Source organism: Ceratotherium simum, chromosome 28, assembly GCF_057802395.1.
Source record: "Ceratotherium simum simum isolate JZ-2026a chromosome 28, ASM5780239v1, whole genome shotgun sequence".
In the NCBI taxonomy this organism is placed as follows: domain Eukaryota; kingdom Metazoa; phylum Chordata; class Mammalia; order Perissodactyla; family Rhinocerotidae; genus Ceratotherium; species Ceratotherium simum.
The window spans coordinates 20,665,279-20,681,486 of record NC_141927.1 but is presented as its reverse complement, the minus strand read 5'-3'; the positions used below and the strand labels follow the sequence as shown (position 1 = coordinate 20,681,486).

Here is a 16,208-nt window from a genome sequence, read left to right as displayed (position 1 = left end):
TATAAACTGCTTTTTCACCACTAAACAATACTACCTAAAATGTTAATACCAGTTGTTATTTCTTCCAAATTCTTTGGTTCAGTCCAAACTGAGGAATTGGCCTGAAACAGTTAGCATCTCATCTCTTTATTATCATGCATATCAAATGCTACTACTTTAGGAAAAAACACAAGCTTACTTCACTTCATTTTTATAGGAAGGACAAAATCCGAAGTTTGTTTTTTTTTTGTGAGGGAGATCAGCCCTGAGCTAACATCTGTGCCAATCCTCCTCTTTTAGCTGAGGAAGACTGGCCCTGGGCTAACATCCGTGCCCATCTTCCTCCACTTTATATGGGACGCCGCCACAGCATGGCCTGACAAGCAGTGCGTCGGTGCGCGCCCAGGATTCAAACCCGGGCCGCCAGCAGCGGAGCGCACGCACTTAACTGCTACGCCACCAGGCTGGCCCCCGAAGTTTGTTTTTAATTAATCAAATCCTATTTTAACACAAATCCTCTTGTAATTCCTCTTGCTTCGCTAAGATAATACTGGCATCACTATCGTTTTGTGGAAGCACCTCCTGTCTGTGGGTGGGAAGAGCTGCCTTTGGACACCTGTGCACTGGGTTGATACCACTGGGTTAAGAGGTGGTAAGGATTAGTCGTATAAGATTGTGACCATTTAGTTATAAGTTGAATAACCCACCTACATATCCCTTGTAATTTAATTTTCAGATATTATATTCCGGATCTCTGCCCCACCCCCAAACCAACACACAGGTATATACTCAATCAGCATACACGACTGCTGACACTACTTCCAGTGACTGTTTATTGAATGTCATGACATTACACAGAAAGGAAGTGGATACAGTCTTGCCCAACTGGCATCCACTTCACAGTTAATTATGAAAGTTTAAAAGGTTAACAAGTTCTGTTAGCACTTCTCATGAATAGATTTCTGAAAAACATTTTTAGTAACTACAGTTTTTAAAAAATACATATTGATCAGAAGGACAAATTAAAAAATTAAATGAATGATACTTATGAGAGTTTAAAGTAATGGGTTCACCTCTCATTTTCTACAGTCTTTGACCTATTTATTTTCTGTTGATTCACAGAACCTGAGACTCAGTTTTTGAAGCTAACTACTTCCTGGGATTACTGGGAGGTAGGGTGATTATGAAAAAGGGAACACTTCAATTCTGTGTATAAAAGACTGCCTTGCATACAGATTACTTCATGAACCCCAAAAAGTACTTCAGTTCAGAGTCAAAGGCCCATGGATTGCCCATGAAGAGAAATATACAGTTCAATGTCTGTCTCATCTCCCTCCAATCAAAGTTAGTGAAATTACATTGCTGTCACAAACAGCAAAGACAATGGTATATTAATTTAACTAGTGGTTAGAACCAGGAGGAAAAGACTGCTATGCAGAAAAACATACAAATATATAGATAAAAGTGAAAAATTGAACAATGTGGACTATTTTAACTATTACTCACACAGATGTACCAGATTCAACACCCACAGAGAATCTTGCTTTACTCCATGGAGGTGGGTCCCACAATAGTTTTAACTGCCCATCTCCATCCCCAAATGTCCAAGTGAAATGAAACTCAGCAAATTCTAGACAATTGTTGTACTTTACTTAAAGAAGTCATCTGTAAATAAGAACAATCAACTGTTATGGCAAAAATAGCCTGTGAATTATAAACATAACAAGAAGGACAAACTCAAGCGTCAAAGAGAACCTGCTTTGAGTCTTAGTCTTTGGAAGGAGATCAGATGGCTGCACTGACCAGCCATGTGCAAGCTCCCATCTTCAGGTCACAGAGCGCTTTCTGTAGGCCAGGTGTGTGCTCACCAAGCTATGCAGGGGTCTGGGCAATCCCGCAGGTAAGTTTCAAATTGACCTTTGGTGACATCCATCAAGGCTGTGTATACAGTCAGCTGAAAGAAAAGTTATTTTTACTTTAGGGATGTGTTGAATTCTAAGATCTTCTGACTCATATTGGCATTTCTATACTTATGCAATTGCTTTATGAAGTTACTTTATATTAAATAGTTAATATATAATATTATATAAGATAAAAATAAATATTACATAATATAAAGATCCAAATAATAATTAAATAATAATCAAAACAACTAACTTCAATGGAACCATTATTCCAGGTCATGACTATAAACAGACTCAGGAGAGAATTTTTTCAGTTCCTTACAAGGTCTTATTCCTGAGCAGTATACTGCTTCAACACCAAGGCTTTAAGACTCACTTAACCTCTCCTCAGTGTATAACTTGCAGTCATGCAGAGCCTAACGATATGCTGTGGAGTATAAACAGTTTAGCTCTGGCTCTCTTTATCCTGAAGCATCACTAATACAGTGGAGAACTGCAGGCACACACACTACAAGGCACACACCCAGACTCAAGAAGGGAGGCACACAGGATCTGTAAGTAACCCAACTGGGAGCTCTCAGGAAGCGAGTGTGGGCCAAGTGAGAAGTCTGACAGGGTCAGTGGGCTTAAGGAAGGCTCCCTGCAGGAGTCACGTTCTGATCCCAATGCTAACAGGCAGGAGGAATTTGTTCTGGCAGAGGTAATGCACACTGATTTTAGGGAGGATTAGGGAAAAGGACCAAGGAAAAGAAGAGAAGAAACAAATGGGAAAGTTGGTATTCCCAGAATACACAAAAGAGAACGATTAGCAAAGCGGATGATTACGAAGCTTTTTGCATTTAGTAGCTATAGTGTGGGGAAAAGCTAAAAGGCTATAATCAAGTTTAAAAGAAACTCTAATCCACCAAGACACAAAGGTTTGTCTGAAAATGGACTTCAGACTTTGTTCTGTTGAGTTGAAGTGTTTGTTGTAGTGTACAGCATGAGATTTCTGACAGACAGGGAGAAGCCAAGAGTCAAATGCCAGGCAAATGCCATGTAAGTAAAACTGGAAACAATACTCTGACCAATTTGGACATCAAGCCACAGTCATTAGCGTCTTTGTGATATCCCAAGAGTTATGGTTTTAGTCACACAAAAACATTTTAAAAAATCAGCCTCAAGCTGAACATAACTTGGGATTCTAGCTCCAACTGATCCAAGATAACAGGGAAAGATAAAACACAGGGCCAGATTCTTTCCCTAAAAGCAAATATATATATATTTTTAAAATACCTTGTTGAGGACAGGTTTTGTTGACAGGACATCATATATGGTTGCAAATGAGATATTCTAAAACACAAAAATAGTCTTGTTCAGTAAGTTAAACACAGATGTCAGCAGCCTTACCCACACAAAGGGGTCATTAGAAACCAAGACATTCTTCAACCTCCCTCCAGCCCCCCTAAAAGAATTTCCCGTGGGGTCACTGTTAGAAGCATAGGTAATGGTTCTAATGTATCACTTTTTCTTTCTCTCTTTTCCTCCCCTCTTTAATTCTGGCTTGTTTATCATTCAACTTCATAGAGTGGTGTCTGGCATTAGAAAAAGAAAGGGAAAGTACAGCAAAATTTTGCTCTTTAAGTTAAAAACAAAACAAAAAGGGGCGATTTTCCAGAGATACTGAATAACAGGAGGTTTATCAGGCCAAAGAAAGGCCAAAGAAAAATGCCAGAACTAAGATAATCTTTAATGGTCACCATTTCTTTTTATGTATGATATTGTGACTGTACCTTTTGGGTTGTCCGGTTTAGACACATCTTTGTGGGTGTTCTGCGATCATCAAGGAAGAAAGGATTTTTCCAACGGTCATAATTTGTTTGTACCACATACCATCTACCCTGCTTGGGGTTGAGTCTAGATATAAAAAGATTTCTCTTAGGCTTCACACCTTAAACCTGTACATATGTTAGTCTACGCCTGAGTTCCTACTTACTTTAACAAGTGTACTTACTCGTATACATCCAAAGCTTGTTTCCTGTCTCGTGTAATCACACAACCCTCCCCAGACTTGTTGCCTCCCAGGATAAAGTAAGCTGGGGCCAATATCTTGGTTTTGGTCAATATATTCTTGGCTTCTTCATAACTACATAGAAACGTTAAGAAAAAAAAAAAAGGAAACATTTTTAGTTGACTTGGAATGAAAATTTTTTAGCTGTGGAAACTAAGGAAAAACAAGTTCCTGAGGAACATGTTTTAAAAAAGGATGGTGAACAATGGCTCAGGGAGGAACAATCCCTCACTCCTATGTAGTGAAACACTGAGATCTGAAGTGTTCCCTCTAATCTGAGAGAGAGAAAAAGCAGCCTCAAGAAATCATCTTCACCCTCACTGTCTCTGCCTTTCACTCAACAATAAAACAAAGGGAAATATTAATTACCATATACAGGATTTAGGGAATAAAAAGTAACCCTTAAAAATTAGGGCTAGTAAAAATTGAAGTAGATTTTCAAAGAAGACTACTAAATATTACTCCTTGGAAAGCATTAAAAATAGGATTGATGCCCATTTATTCTAGGTCATTTGGATGTAGTGCTGGTTAAAGGTAGTTTTGCTATCATAAGATTTCTGCACCAGCGCAGAATATAACTTCTAGGTTAGTAGGTATTACAATTTAAATGGAGATTTTTATTGTACCATTTTTCTTTTGTGTATGGGTGATTTTTTTTTTGGTACACCAAGAAAAATTTATAGGTGCTCTTCATAGTGGCACTATCCCTAGCACTTTTTAAATCAGTTCACTTCCTTGCTATAAACACACACACACACACACACACACACACAAAACATGAAGAATTCCATGAGTGTCAAAGGTTCACCTAAGAAATTCTGAAATAATTCCTCAATGGAAGATAAGCTGGGAAATATTTTTATATTCTAATACGAGTAATTTAAAATAAACTACAATACATTAAAAGGATCATTCACCATGATCAAGTGGGATTTATTTCAGGGATGCAAGAATGGTTCAACATCCGCAAATCAGTCAATGTGACACACCACAGTAACAAAATGAAGGATAGATACCACATGATCATCTCAATAGATACAGAAACAGCATTTGACAAAAGTCAACATCCATTTATGATAAAAACTCTCAACAAAGTGGGTATAGAGGGAACGTACCTCAGCATAATGGAGGCCATATATGACAGGCCCATAGTTATCATCATAGTCAATGGTGAAAAGCTGCAAGTTTTTCCTCTAAGATTAGGAACAAGACCAAGATGCCCATTGTTACCATTTTTATTCAATATAGTACTGGCAGCACTAGCCAGAGCAGTTTAGGCAAGAAAAAGAAATAAAAGGCATCCAAATCAGAAAGGAAGAGGTAAAACTGTCACTATTTGCAGATGACATATTATATATGGAAAACCCTAAAGACTCCACCAAAAAACTATCAGAATTAATAAATTCAGTAAAGTTGCAGGATATAAAATCAATATACAAAAATCAGTTGCATTTCTATGTACTAATAATGAACTATCAGAGAAATTAAGAAAAACAATCCCATTTACAATTGCAACAAAAAGAATAAAATACCTAGGAATAAATTTAACTAAGGAGGTGAAAAACCTATACACTGAAAACTAAGGCGATGAAAGAAATGGAAGATGACACAAATAAATGGAAAGATACTCCACATTCATGGATTGGAGGAATTAATACTGCTAAAATGTCCATACTACCAAAAGCAATCTACAGATTCAATGCAATCCCTATCAAAATTTCAGTGGCATTTTTCACAGAAATAGAACAAACAATCCTAAAATTTGTATGGAACCACAAAAGATCGTAAATAGCCAAAGCAGTCTTGAGAAAGAAGAACAAAGCTAGAGTCATCACACTTCCTGATTTAAAACATACTGCAAAGCTACAGTAATCAAAACAGTATGGTATTGGCATAAAAACAGACACATAGATCAATGGAACAGAATAGAGAACCAGACACAAACCCACGCATATATGGTCAATTAATGTACAAAAAAGGAGCCAAGAATATACAATGGAGAAAGGAAAGTCCCTTCAGTAAATGGTGCTGGGAAAACTGGACAGCCACATGCCAAAAAATAAAACTGGACCACTGTCTTACACTATACACAAAAATCAACTCAAAATGGATTGAGACTTGAACAGAAGACCTGAAACCATAAAACTCCTAGAATAAAACAGGTGGTAAGCTCCTGGACATTGGTCTTGGTGATTAGTTTTTGGAATTGACACCAAAAGCAAAGGCAACAAAAATAAAAATAAACAAGAGGAACTACATCAAACTAAAAAGTTTCTGCACAGCAAAGAAAACCATCAACAAAATGAAAAGACAACCTACCGAATGGGAAAAAATATTTGCAAATCACAAAACTGATAAGGGGTTAATATCCAAAATATATCAAGAACTCATACAACTCACTAGCAAAAAAAACAATCTGATTTTAAAAAGGGCAGAGGATCTAACTAGACATTTTTCCAGAGACATACAGATGGTCAACAGGTACATGAAAAGGTGTTCAACATCACTAATCAGGAAATGCAAACCAAAACCACAAAAAGATATCACCTCTCACCTGTTAGAATGGCTATTATCAAAAAGACAGATCATAAGTGTTGGTGAGGATGTGAAGAAAAGGGAATCTTTCTGCACTGTTGGTGGGAATGTAAACTGGTGCAGCCACTGTGGAAAACAGTATGGAGGTTCCTCAAAAAATTAAAAATATATCTACCATATGATCCAGTAATTCCACTGATGGGTATTTACCTGAAGGAAACAAAAACACTAACTCAAAAAGATATCTGCACTCCCATAGAGCATTATTTACAATAGCCAAGACCTGGAAGAAACCTAAGTGTCCGTCGAAGGATGAATGGATGAAGAAAATGTGGTATATATACAATGGAATATTATTTAACCATAGAAAAGAAGGAAATCTTGCCATTTGTGACAAGATGGATGGGCCCTGAGGGCGTTATGCTAAGTGAAATAAGTCAGACAGAGAAAGACAAATACCACATGATCTCACTTATATGTGGAATCTAAAAAAAAAAAACTTATAGATACAGATGGTCCCTGAGTTACAATGGTTCAACTTACAATTTTTCGACTTTAGTGCAAATGCGATACACATTCAGTAGAAACTATACTGTGAATTTTGAGTTTTGATCTTTTCTTTTTAGTTTGATGTAGTTCCTCTTGTTTATTTTTGTTTTTCTTGCCTTTGCTTTTGGTGTCAAATCCAAAAACTAATCACCAGGCTAGCGATATGCAGTACCATACTCTCTTGCGATACTGGGCAGTTGCAGCGAACTGCAGCTCCCAGTCAGCCACACTATCACGCGGGTAAACAACCGATGCATTTACAACCATTCTGTACTCATGCAACCATTTTGTTTTTTGCTTTAAGCACCTGAGATATTCAACACTATTATAAAGTAGGCTTTGTGTTAGATGATTTTGCCCAACTGTAGGCTAATGTAAGTGTTCTGATCACATATAAAGTAGGCTAGGCTAAGCTATGTTTGATAGGTTAGTGTATTAAATGCATTTTTGACTTTGGATCTTTTCAGCTTATGATGGGGTTAGGTCTCGATAAACCCTTTTAAACCCATTCATCGGGATGTAACCCCATCGTTAAGTCCAGGAGGATCTGTAGAGAGAACAGATTGGTGGTTGCCAGAGGCGGGGGTTGGGGGGTGGACAAAATGGGTGAAAGGGATCAAAAGGTACAAACTTACACTTCTAAAACAAATAAGTTCTGGGGAAGTAATGTACAGCCTGGTGACTATAGTTAATAATACTGTACTGTATATTTGAAAGTTGCTAAGAGAGTAGATCTTAAAAGTTCTCATCACAAAGAAAAAAATTTTTTTAACTCTGTATGGTGACAGATGTTAACTAGACTTATTGTGGTGATCATCTCACAATATATACAAATATCAAAACATTTTGTTGTACACCTTAAACTAGTTATATGTCAATTATATCTCAGTAAAAAAATAATAATTTAAAAAATAAAATAATTAAATTTGACATTGAAGCAACCAAACAGATTACCTTGTGCTGTTTTCCAGAACTGATCTAATGATAAATCCTATCCACATTGCATCTTTCTTTCCCAGTAACCATTCTAGCACACCTGGAAGAGATCAAACACACACAGTGCCACAGGACCTGGAAAAGGTTAGACTCTGAACCAGAAGGCGTCATCCAGACCTCCTCTTAAAACATCTATGAAATTCCCATTTAAGAACTCTCTACTCACCAATGTAACCGCCGTTTGTACTGAAACGTTCGTTTAGCGTAAGACTAAACAGTCCCTGAGAAAAAGACAAAGGAATGGAGTGAGAGACTTCATCCTGTGTAGGCCCCCTCACTGTACTTGATATTGTCTCTCAAGGCCTGGATTGGGTGATGGGGAAGGAAAAGATAAATCAAAACCATGATAACATTACCTTCTGTTCACAGAGTTTCAGAATTTCAAAGCCTTTTCACACCTAGTGTGTGAGGTAACTAGGTGGGATGTCACCAGCCACACTTTACTGACAAGGAAGCTGAAGGCCACAAAATTAACGCCTAACTTGCCGGAGTGGCAGACCCAGGACCAGATTCCACATGTATACTCCCAGCCCTACACACCCAGCCACGTGCTTTTTCCTCAGAACAGGCTCGGAAACCTTCATTTCCTTTCTAGTCATCTCTACCACGTGAACTCACACACCTCTGAAGGTGACCAGAAGTACAAAGGGGTGCAGTGGAGCTTCACATTCTCTGTAAGTCCTCATTGCCTTAGACTCTGCCCTTCCCAGACAGTAAAAGTGGGACACAGAGCTACCTGTGAAAGTGTGTAAGGGGAGATTCCTTACTGGTTTGAATCCTGTTAACATGCCCACGTAGCCAGCAAAGCTTGAAGACTTGAAGACAGTTTTATTGTTCCTTCGGAAGTCCAAATTCACTGTTAAAGGTTTTAGTTCCTCAGTTATGACCCAGGAATGATTATTTATATTCCACCTACAAAAGACAAATTTCAGTGCTATTTAAGAACATGATGATGATGATGATGACTGTGATGATGATGGCCAGGCACTACTCTAGGTGCTTTATCTAACTGATCTCTAATATCAGTCCTAATAAGAACTTTGCAATATGGGTGGTTTCACCCTCCATTTCCACCTAATAAAACTGAGGCTCAGAGAAGTTAAATAACTCACCCCATATAACACATCCTATAAATAGCAAATCCCAGATTCGAATGTAAGTCTCTAATTACACAACCCTGCTGTATTTTTAAAGAAAGGTCAAGACAACACATAAAATAGAATGCTATTCTCCCTCCTAAGCAACACACTAGACGTGCATCTAGGGCCTTTTCAAGCAGGCTCCAGATTTTGTTCAATAGGTGCGACTCAGTCACAAACTCTCAAATAACTGAATAAGTAAGGGTGTGCCCATCTTGTCTCAAAACTCAGGACTCCAGTATCTTCACTTCTGGTCATATTTTGGGCATGGCTTGGGACTGAATATTCATCAGTGTGATACAATCTACTCTTCTCAGGGACTGATACACACCACGTTCTTTACTTACCCCAGAAATATTCCAAAATCCATGTTTCGCCCATGTAGTAGATGACCTAATTGAAAGGAAGCAAGAGACAGGTAGTAGCAGTTATGATAGTACAACTTATGCTCAATCAAAGCTGGACACTTAATTTTGGCTAGCTGATATTCACAGCTGTTCAATCCAACAGTAAGAATTAAGCAGCATCCTGATATCATAAGCCTTAACAAGATGAAATTGTCCCTGTCATATCGGCCAGATCCCCCCATGATACCTGGGAGCACAGGGTTCCAGGTAAGATCTGAATACGGAAAAAGGATCAAAGGTCATTCTTTGGTCCACTATGACACAGTTAGACATAGACAGAGCTATCTCAGCCTCGCCTAATGTGACTTACCAACATGCTTCCCTTCAGGGATTGTCACCTAGAGCTGGACACCTCAAGGGTTAGGTACAGGCCGCCTTTATACCCAGAGAATAGGTCAAAAATAAGAGGGAATCAGAGAAAATCATTGTGTGCCTTGTTCTCTGGGGACTGCCAGGAAAAACATGAGAAAGTGAGGCTGGTCTACACAGGGGCCCTTGGCTGGAAAGTGTCCTGGGCTTGGAGGAACGGCTGGGTCATTATGTATATGAAGATAACGAAGTAGCTCTCTGGGTACTTACATCAAATCATGAGGATGGGCACAAGTAGACCGAGGAAGGGCACAAATGTTTATAGTCCTCAAACACCTCTTCCAAGCTTTCTGCATGCCTGAATTAAACTTTAATAGGCATTACAGTGGTCTTAAAATAAGGATAGATTTCAACTCACTTATAAGAATTTAGCAAGATCTATAAAACTACATGTGATGTACACAGGATTTGCATGGCCAACCTAGATTTTACAGGTTCTAATTCCATTTATTTAGAAGATTTTCTTTTACTTCATACTTGGCACCACCCACCCTCCCTCAGCACACATTTACCTTGTTTGTCTTCTGTTATTATTGAAGTACACATGCTAAAAAGCTCATAGAAAATATTGAATGAAATAATCTCTCCTATGAGAAAAGATAGGAAATTTTTTGATGAATATACAGAACCATGACACTGTTAGAAAATTCTTTTTTAAGAAAAGGTTTAACTGTCATCACTGTGTGAAGTCTGCTTTGGCATACGTTAGGTGTCCGCAGACCAGTCTGAGCATGCCTGAATAGCTGGCTGGTGGTGGTGTCTCACCAGCCTGTCCTCTGCAGACTCAAGATAAATTAGGTCCCCAAAGATGCAGCTATTGGGCAAGTTCAACATCTGGGCATGTTGGAATTGTACTACAACATAATGTCCAAATTTTTCATCAATATGCTCCATTTTAGTTTTCTTTGGGGGGCTCAAATATGATGACTTAATTCATCTGACTCTTAGTTGTATTCTGAAAATGTATTTTGCCCAGATTTTTAGTGTGACTAATATTTCTAAGGTGAGAGGAGAGATACAGGCATTATTAATAAAATCAGTGCAGAGCTTACCAAGAAAACTCATTGTAAAACATTTTTGAATATTTTTCCAAAACTGTATAACACTACAACTTAGTGTTTAATTCAAAGGTATGCAACACTTTTTCTCTGTCCCATTTTATGTTAACATGTTAAGCTTAACATGTTTTTTCTCACTCTAATCAAATGTTTATTTCCATTTGATTTATATTTTGGTGAAATTCCACTCATTTTATTAGGAATCATCTGTTTATCTTCTTAATCCACTTTTCTCTTGAGATATTTACATGTGGTATTCATTTGCTAGAGTTATTTACATAATAATCAAAGGCTTATTTTTCACACAGGCTGCAAGTATATATTTCCAGAAAGTTGACTATCTTTTTAAATCATTTTTTTAAAGAAGGAAAACCAAACAAAAAAATGTAGCTGCTTTTGTTAAAGAATACTATTGATTTTCAGGAATTCTCAATCATCTCTTATCAAACCAAGCTGCTAGTGGCTACTTAAAATAACAACTCTATTGCTTTGGTAGCTTAAAAATAGAACTTTTGGGATGGTGGAGAAAGTTTTTTTCATTAAATTAAATGCTATAAATTGGAAACTGAAATTTTAAAAATAGCTTCCAGAAATATCAGTTCCTAAGGATATGATGGATTGAATATGAAGAATATGATGAAGGATATGATGAAAGATATGATGAATGAAGTCAGCCCTGGTGGTCTAGTGGTTAAAATTCGGGGCTCTCACCACTGCAGCCCGGGTTCATTTCCCAGTCAGGGAACCACACCACCTGTCTGTCGGTTGTTATACTGTGGTGGCTGCGTGTTGCTGTGATGCTGAAAGCTATGCCACGGGGATTTCAAATACCAGCAGGGTCACCCATGGTGGACAGGTTTCAGCAGAGCTTCCAGACTAGACAGACCAGGAAGAAGGACTGGGCGACCCACTTCCAAAAAAAATTGGCCGTGAAAACCCTATGAATTGCAGCAGAGCATTGTCTGACATAGCACAGAAGGGTGAGAGGATGGTGCACAAAGACCGGGCAGGGTTCCCCTCTGCTGTACACGGGGTCGCTAGGAATTGGAATTGACTCAATGGTACTAACAAATGATGAATTAAAGTTATGCAAGACCTCCTCCCTGAAAATAAAAAATACTGCTCAGAGAAATCAATAACCTAAATAAACGTTGACATCTCATATACCATGTTCATGAATTGGAACACTCAGTATTACAATTCCATTCAAAATATCAGCAGGCTCTTTTGTCAAAGTTGATAGGCTGATTCTAAAATTTATGTGGAGGGCCGGCCCCGTAGCTTAGCGGTTAAGTGCGCGAGCTCCGCTGCTGGCGGCCCGGGTTCGGATCCCAGGCACGCACCGACGCACCGTTTCTCTGGCCATGCTGAGGCCACGTCCCACATACAGCAACTAGAAGGATGTGCAACTATGATGTACAACTATCTACTGGGGCTTAGGGGGAAAAATAATAAATAAATAAAATTAAAAACAAAAAAAAACACTAAAATTTATGTGGAAATGCAAAGGGTCTAGAATAGCTAAGAGAATTCTGGAAGTTGGGAAGTTGGAAAACTCACACTACCTAATTTTAAGACTTACTATAAAGCTTTAGTAGTTGCGGTAGCATGGTATTGGCATTAGGAAAGACAGATAAATGAAACTTAATAGAAAGTCCCCAAATAGAACCAGATATACAGTTATCTGATTTATATCAAGGCATCACTGCAATTTCCTCAGGGAAGGATGATCTTTTTAATAAATAGTGTTTAATCAACTGGATATTCCCTATGAAAAAAAAAAACTGCACAATGACCCCTAACTTGTACCATACACAAAAGTTAATTCAAAATAGATCATAAGCCTAAATGTAAAAAGTAAGCATAAAGCATCTAGAAGAAAACATAGAATATTTTCATGACCTTGGGGTAGGCAAAGATTTCTTTTTTCTTTTTTTTTGTGAGGAGATCAGCCCTGAGCTAACATCTGCCAATCCTCCTCTTTTTTTGCTGAGGAAGACTGGCCCTGGGCTAACATCCGTGCCCATCTTCCTCCACTTTATATGGGACGCCGCCACAGCATGGCTTGCCAAGCAGTGCGTCGGTGCGTGCCCAGGATCTGAACCATTGAACCCTGGGCCGCTGCAGCAGAGCGCGAGCACTTAACCACTCGCGCCACTGGGCCAGCCCCCAAAGATTTCTTAAATGGACACAAAAACCACTACCCATAAAAAAAGACTGAGAAATTTGGACTTCATTAAAATTATGAATTTCTGTTCATCAAAAGACACCAATAAGAGAATAAAAATGCAAGTCATAGACTGGGAGAAGATACTGGAATAATATATCTGACAAAGGACTTGTATCCAGAATATACAAAGAATTCCTTCAAACCAATAAAAAGGAGCATAAGACTTGAACAAGCACAAGGAAGGAAGGAAGGAAGGAAAAGATCAATCGTTTAATCTCATCAGCCATCAGGGAAATGCAAATTGAATAATGGAATACTATAACACACTCAACAAAATGGCTCAAGTAAAAAAGAATGACACTATAAAGTGGAGAACACTAAAACTCTTGTCCTATGCTGACTGTCAATGGACACAATCACTTTGGAGAACTGGTGGCAGAATCAACAAGGCGAAAACGTACAGTCCCCCTACGACCCAGCACACATCCAAGAGAAATGCGTGCTGTGCCCATCCAAAGACATGTGCGAGAATGTTCCTAAGCCCAAACCTGGAAACAACCCAAACATATCCTCTTCATCCAATAGCAGTCTGCCTATCATGATAAGTACAAGAAACCAGACACAACAGTTCATACTGTTCAGTTCTATTTATAAGAAATTCAAGAAGAGACAAAACTCATCTATGGTGAAGTCAGAATAGGGGTTACCTGGGGACATGGTACTGTCTGTGAAGGGCCATCATGGACCATTCTGGATTCTTGGAATTTTCTGTATCTTGATCTGAGTTGTGATTACAAGCATGGATGCATTTTTAAAACTCTGTTGAGCTGTATACTTAAGATCTGTGCAGTTCACTCTAGGTATACCATACCTCAATAGAAAAATTTTAAAGTGCTTTATTAAATTTTTTAACGGCTACAAAGGGAACTTTACCTAAAGGTATGTCAGTAACAGCTGCGATCCCCTTCATTTCCTCCTCAAAAGGGCCAGGAAAGTTGCCAAGTAGGCCAGGCTGAAAAACAAATAAATCATTGGACCTAAAGAGCTGCTCTGAGATTTGGTTCTTTTACATATAATTTGTTCTAGATACTGCTGCCCAATAGGTGATAAAAGTTATTTTTTACAGCACTTTTACATCACGTATTTCTAAAAGATTCTATGTACTACTCAATACAAGGTCTCTAATTCTTTACCTCTAGCTTTGGTTCCCTTAAGCTCATGTGTTCTCAGGTATTATGCAGAGACCTATGATTGTTTTTTTCCTGTCTTATATTTCACCTTATTCTCTAGAGAGGGAGGGAACTGGAATAATTCCACTTGGATGACCTAACATGACCCACAACACAGCAACATCACAACAAGCAGCCCTTAATTCTCCAAACTCACCCTCTAGCCAATGGCCTTACAGCCTCATTACTATTTCCTTCCCACACTCATAGCAACAAATCTGTACTCTAGTCCTTCACAAAACCTTTTGTCACGGTTAATGGCTGATCTTGGGCTAAGATGCATTAACTGCATTCTGAATCTGTGAGCAAATTCAATGGTGGACATCATACTTTTATTCTCAACTGCAAGTATTCACTAATGATGAGATCACCATTTAAGCTCACAGCCTCTTGCTAAAATAATGTGCTTAAAATTCACATTTTTCACCAACTTGGTATTTATATGTAACATGACCTAATTACACATTATTATTTTCCCTAGGAATTCAAAGCATTGCACAAGTGGAATATTCCTGCCAATTTAACAAACAAAAGTGACTTACTGAATATTTATTAACCATCTATTACATCCAGGCACTATGCTTCACATACAGTATGTCACTTAATCCTCAAAACCACCATATGTGGGTCGGCCCCATGGCATAGCAGTTAAGTGCGCGTGCTCCACTACTGGTGGCCCGGGGTTCGGATCCTGGGCGCGCAGCAACGCACCGCTTGTCCGGCCATGCTGAGGCCGCGTCCCACATACAGCAACTAGAAGGATGCGCAACTACGACATACAACTATCTACTGGGGCTTTGGGAGAAAAAGGGAAAAAGGAGGAGGACTGGCAATAGATGTTAGCTCAGAGCCGGTCTTCCTCAGCAAAGAGGAGGATTGGCATGGATGTTAGCTCAGGGCTGATCTTTGTCAAAAAAAAACAAAAAAACAAAAAATATGTATTATTAGTAAATATGAAATATGAATATGAAATATGTATTATGTATTATGAAATATGTATTATTAGTAAATTCTCTGAAATTTCATAGGTTAATACACTTGTCGAAGGACACACAGCTAGTATGTGACTGATCCAGCCTTAAAATCTAATGTTTACAGAACAAACAAAAACCCAGTGCTGTCTGACCGCAAAGCCTGGCCTACACACTTCACATGCTGCTCTCACTGCTGACATGCAGAATGGGAAGGATTAGGTTGCGTGGGGCACCGGGGTCCTCCTCTGCTGCCGCTCCCACCGGAATTTTTACTCTGAGGAAGTCTGGTTAGTATGAACACAAAGGACGGCCTTAACCAAAGGCTCTGACAGCATAAACACAGGTATAATAGGTTTGGTGGGTGGCAGGTACAAGTGTCATCAGCATGATATGCCCAGAGCATCCGCCCTCTGGGACAGTGATTCTCAACCAGGGGCAGATTTGCCCCTTAGAGACATTATTGGTTGTCATAACCGAAGGGGTGCTACTGGCATCCAGTAGATGGAGGCTGGGGACGCTGCTCAACACCCTACAATGCATGGACACCCCCCACAACAAAATCTTATCCAATCCCAAATGTCGTTAGTGCCAAGGTTAAATAAGCTGCCACAGGACCTTGGTGTCCTCCCCAATCCTTTGCAGCCTGCAGGCCAGGGAGGGCCCCGGAGCAAAGACTGAAAGAGGGTGATGAGGATTTCTCAGGGGGTTCTAGGAGCCAAGCCCTAGATTTTCCATTGGTTCCACCTAAATGAAAAAGGGTCTGAGATGTAGAGTCTTCCTGCATGAGTAGGAGGAAAATGAAATGGTTTGGTGAATGCACTGCCATAAGAAATACACAACCAAAGCGAG

General features: G+C 39.0%; 1 protein-coding gene across 3 annotated transcripts in view; it reads right to left on the bottom strand.

The window, feature by feature from the left end:
- Positions 1–789: 789 nt before the first annotated feature.
- Positions 790–16,208, bottom strand: part of ASAH1 (N-acylsphingosine amidohydrolase 1) — a 34,331-nt gene continuing 18,912 nt past the window's right edge. The window contains exons 5-14 of one of the 3 annotated variants that reach the window (XM_014786287.2): positions 14,090–14,168; positions 10,441–10,515; positions 9,500–9,545; positions 8,781–8,925; positions 8,180–8,234; positions 7,972–8,053; positions 3,877–4,008; positions 3,656–3,779; positions 3,159–3,215; positions 790–1,933 (exon numbers count right to left, since the gene is read on the bottom strand). In XM_014786287.2, the coding sequence (XP_014641773.1) occupies positions 1,844–1,933; positions 3,159–3,215; positions 3,656–3,779; positions 3,877–4,008; positions 7,972–8,053; positions 8,180–8,234; positions 8,781–8,925; positions 9,500–9,545; positions 10,441–10,515; positions 14,090–14,168 (885 nt within the window). In that variant the 3' untranslated portion in view covers positions 790–1,843. The remainder of the gene's footprint in view (positions 1,934–3,158; positions 3,216–3,655; positions 3,780–3,876; positions 4,009–7,971; positions 8,054–8,179; positions 8,235–8,780; positions 8,926–9,499; positions 9,546–10,440; positions 10,516–14,089; positions 14,169–16,208) is intronic. The other 2 variants (XM_087418438.1, XM_014786285.2) reach the window with 2 other exon arrangements.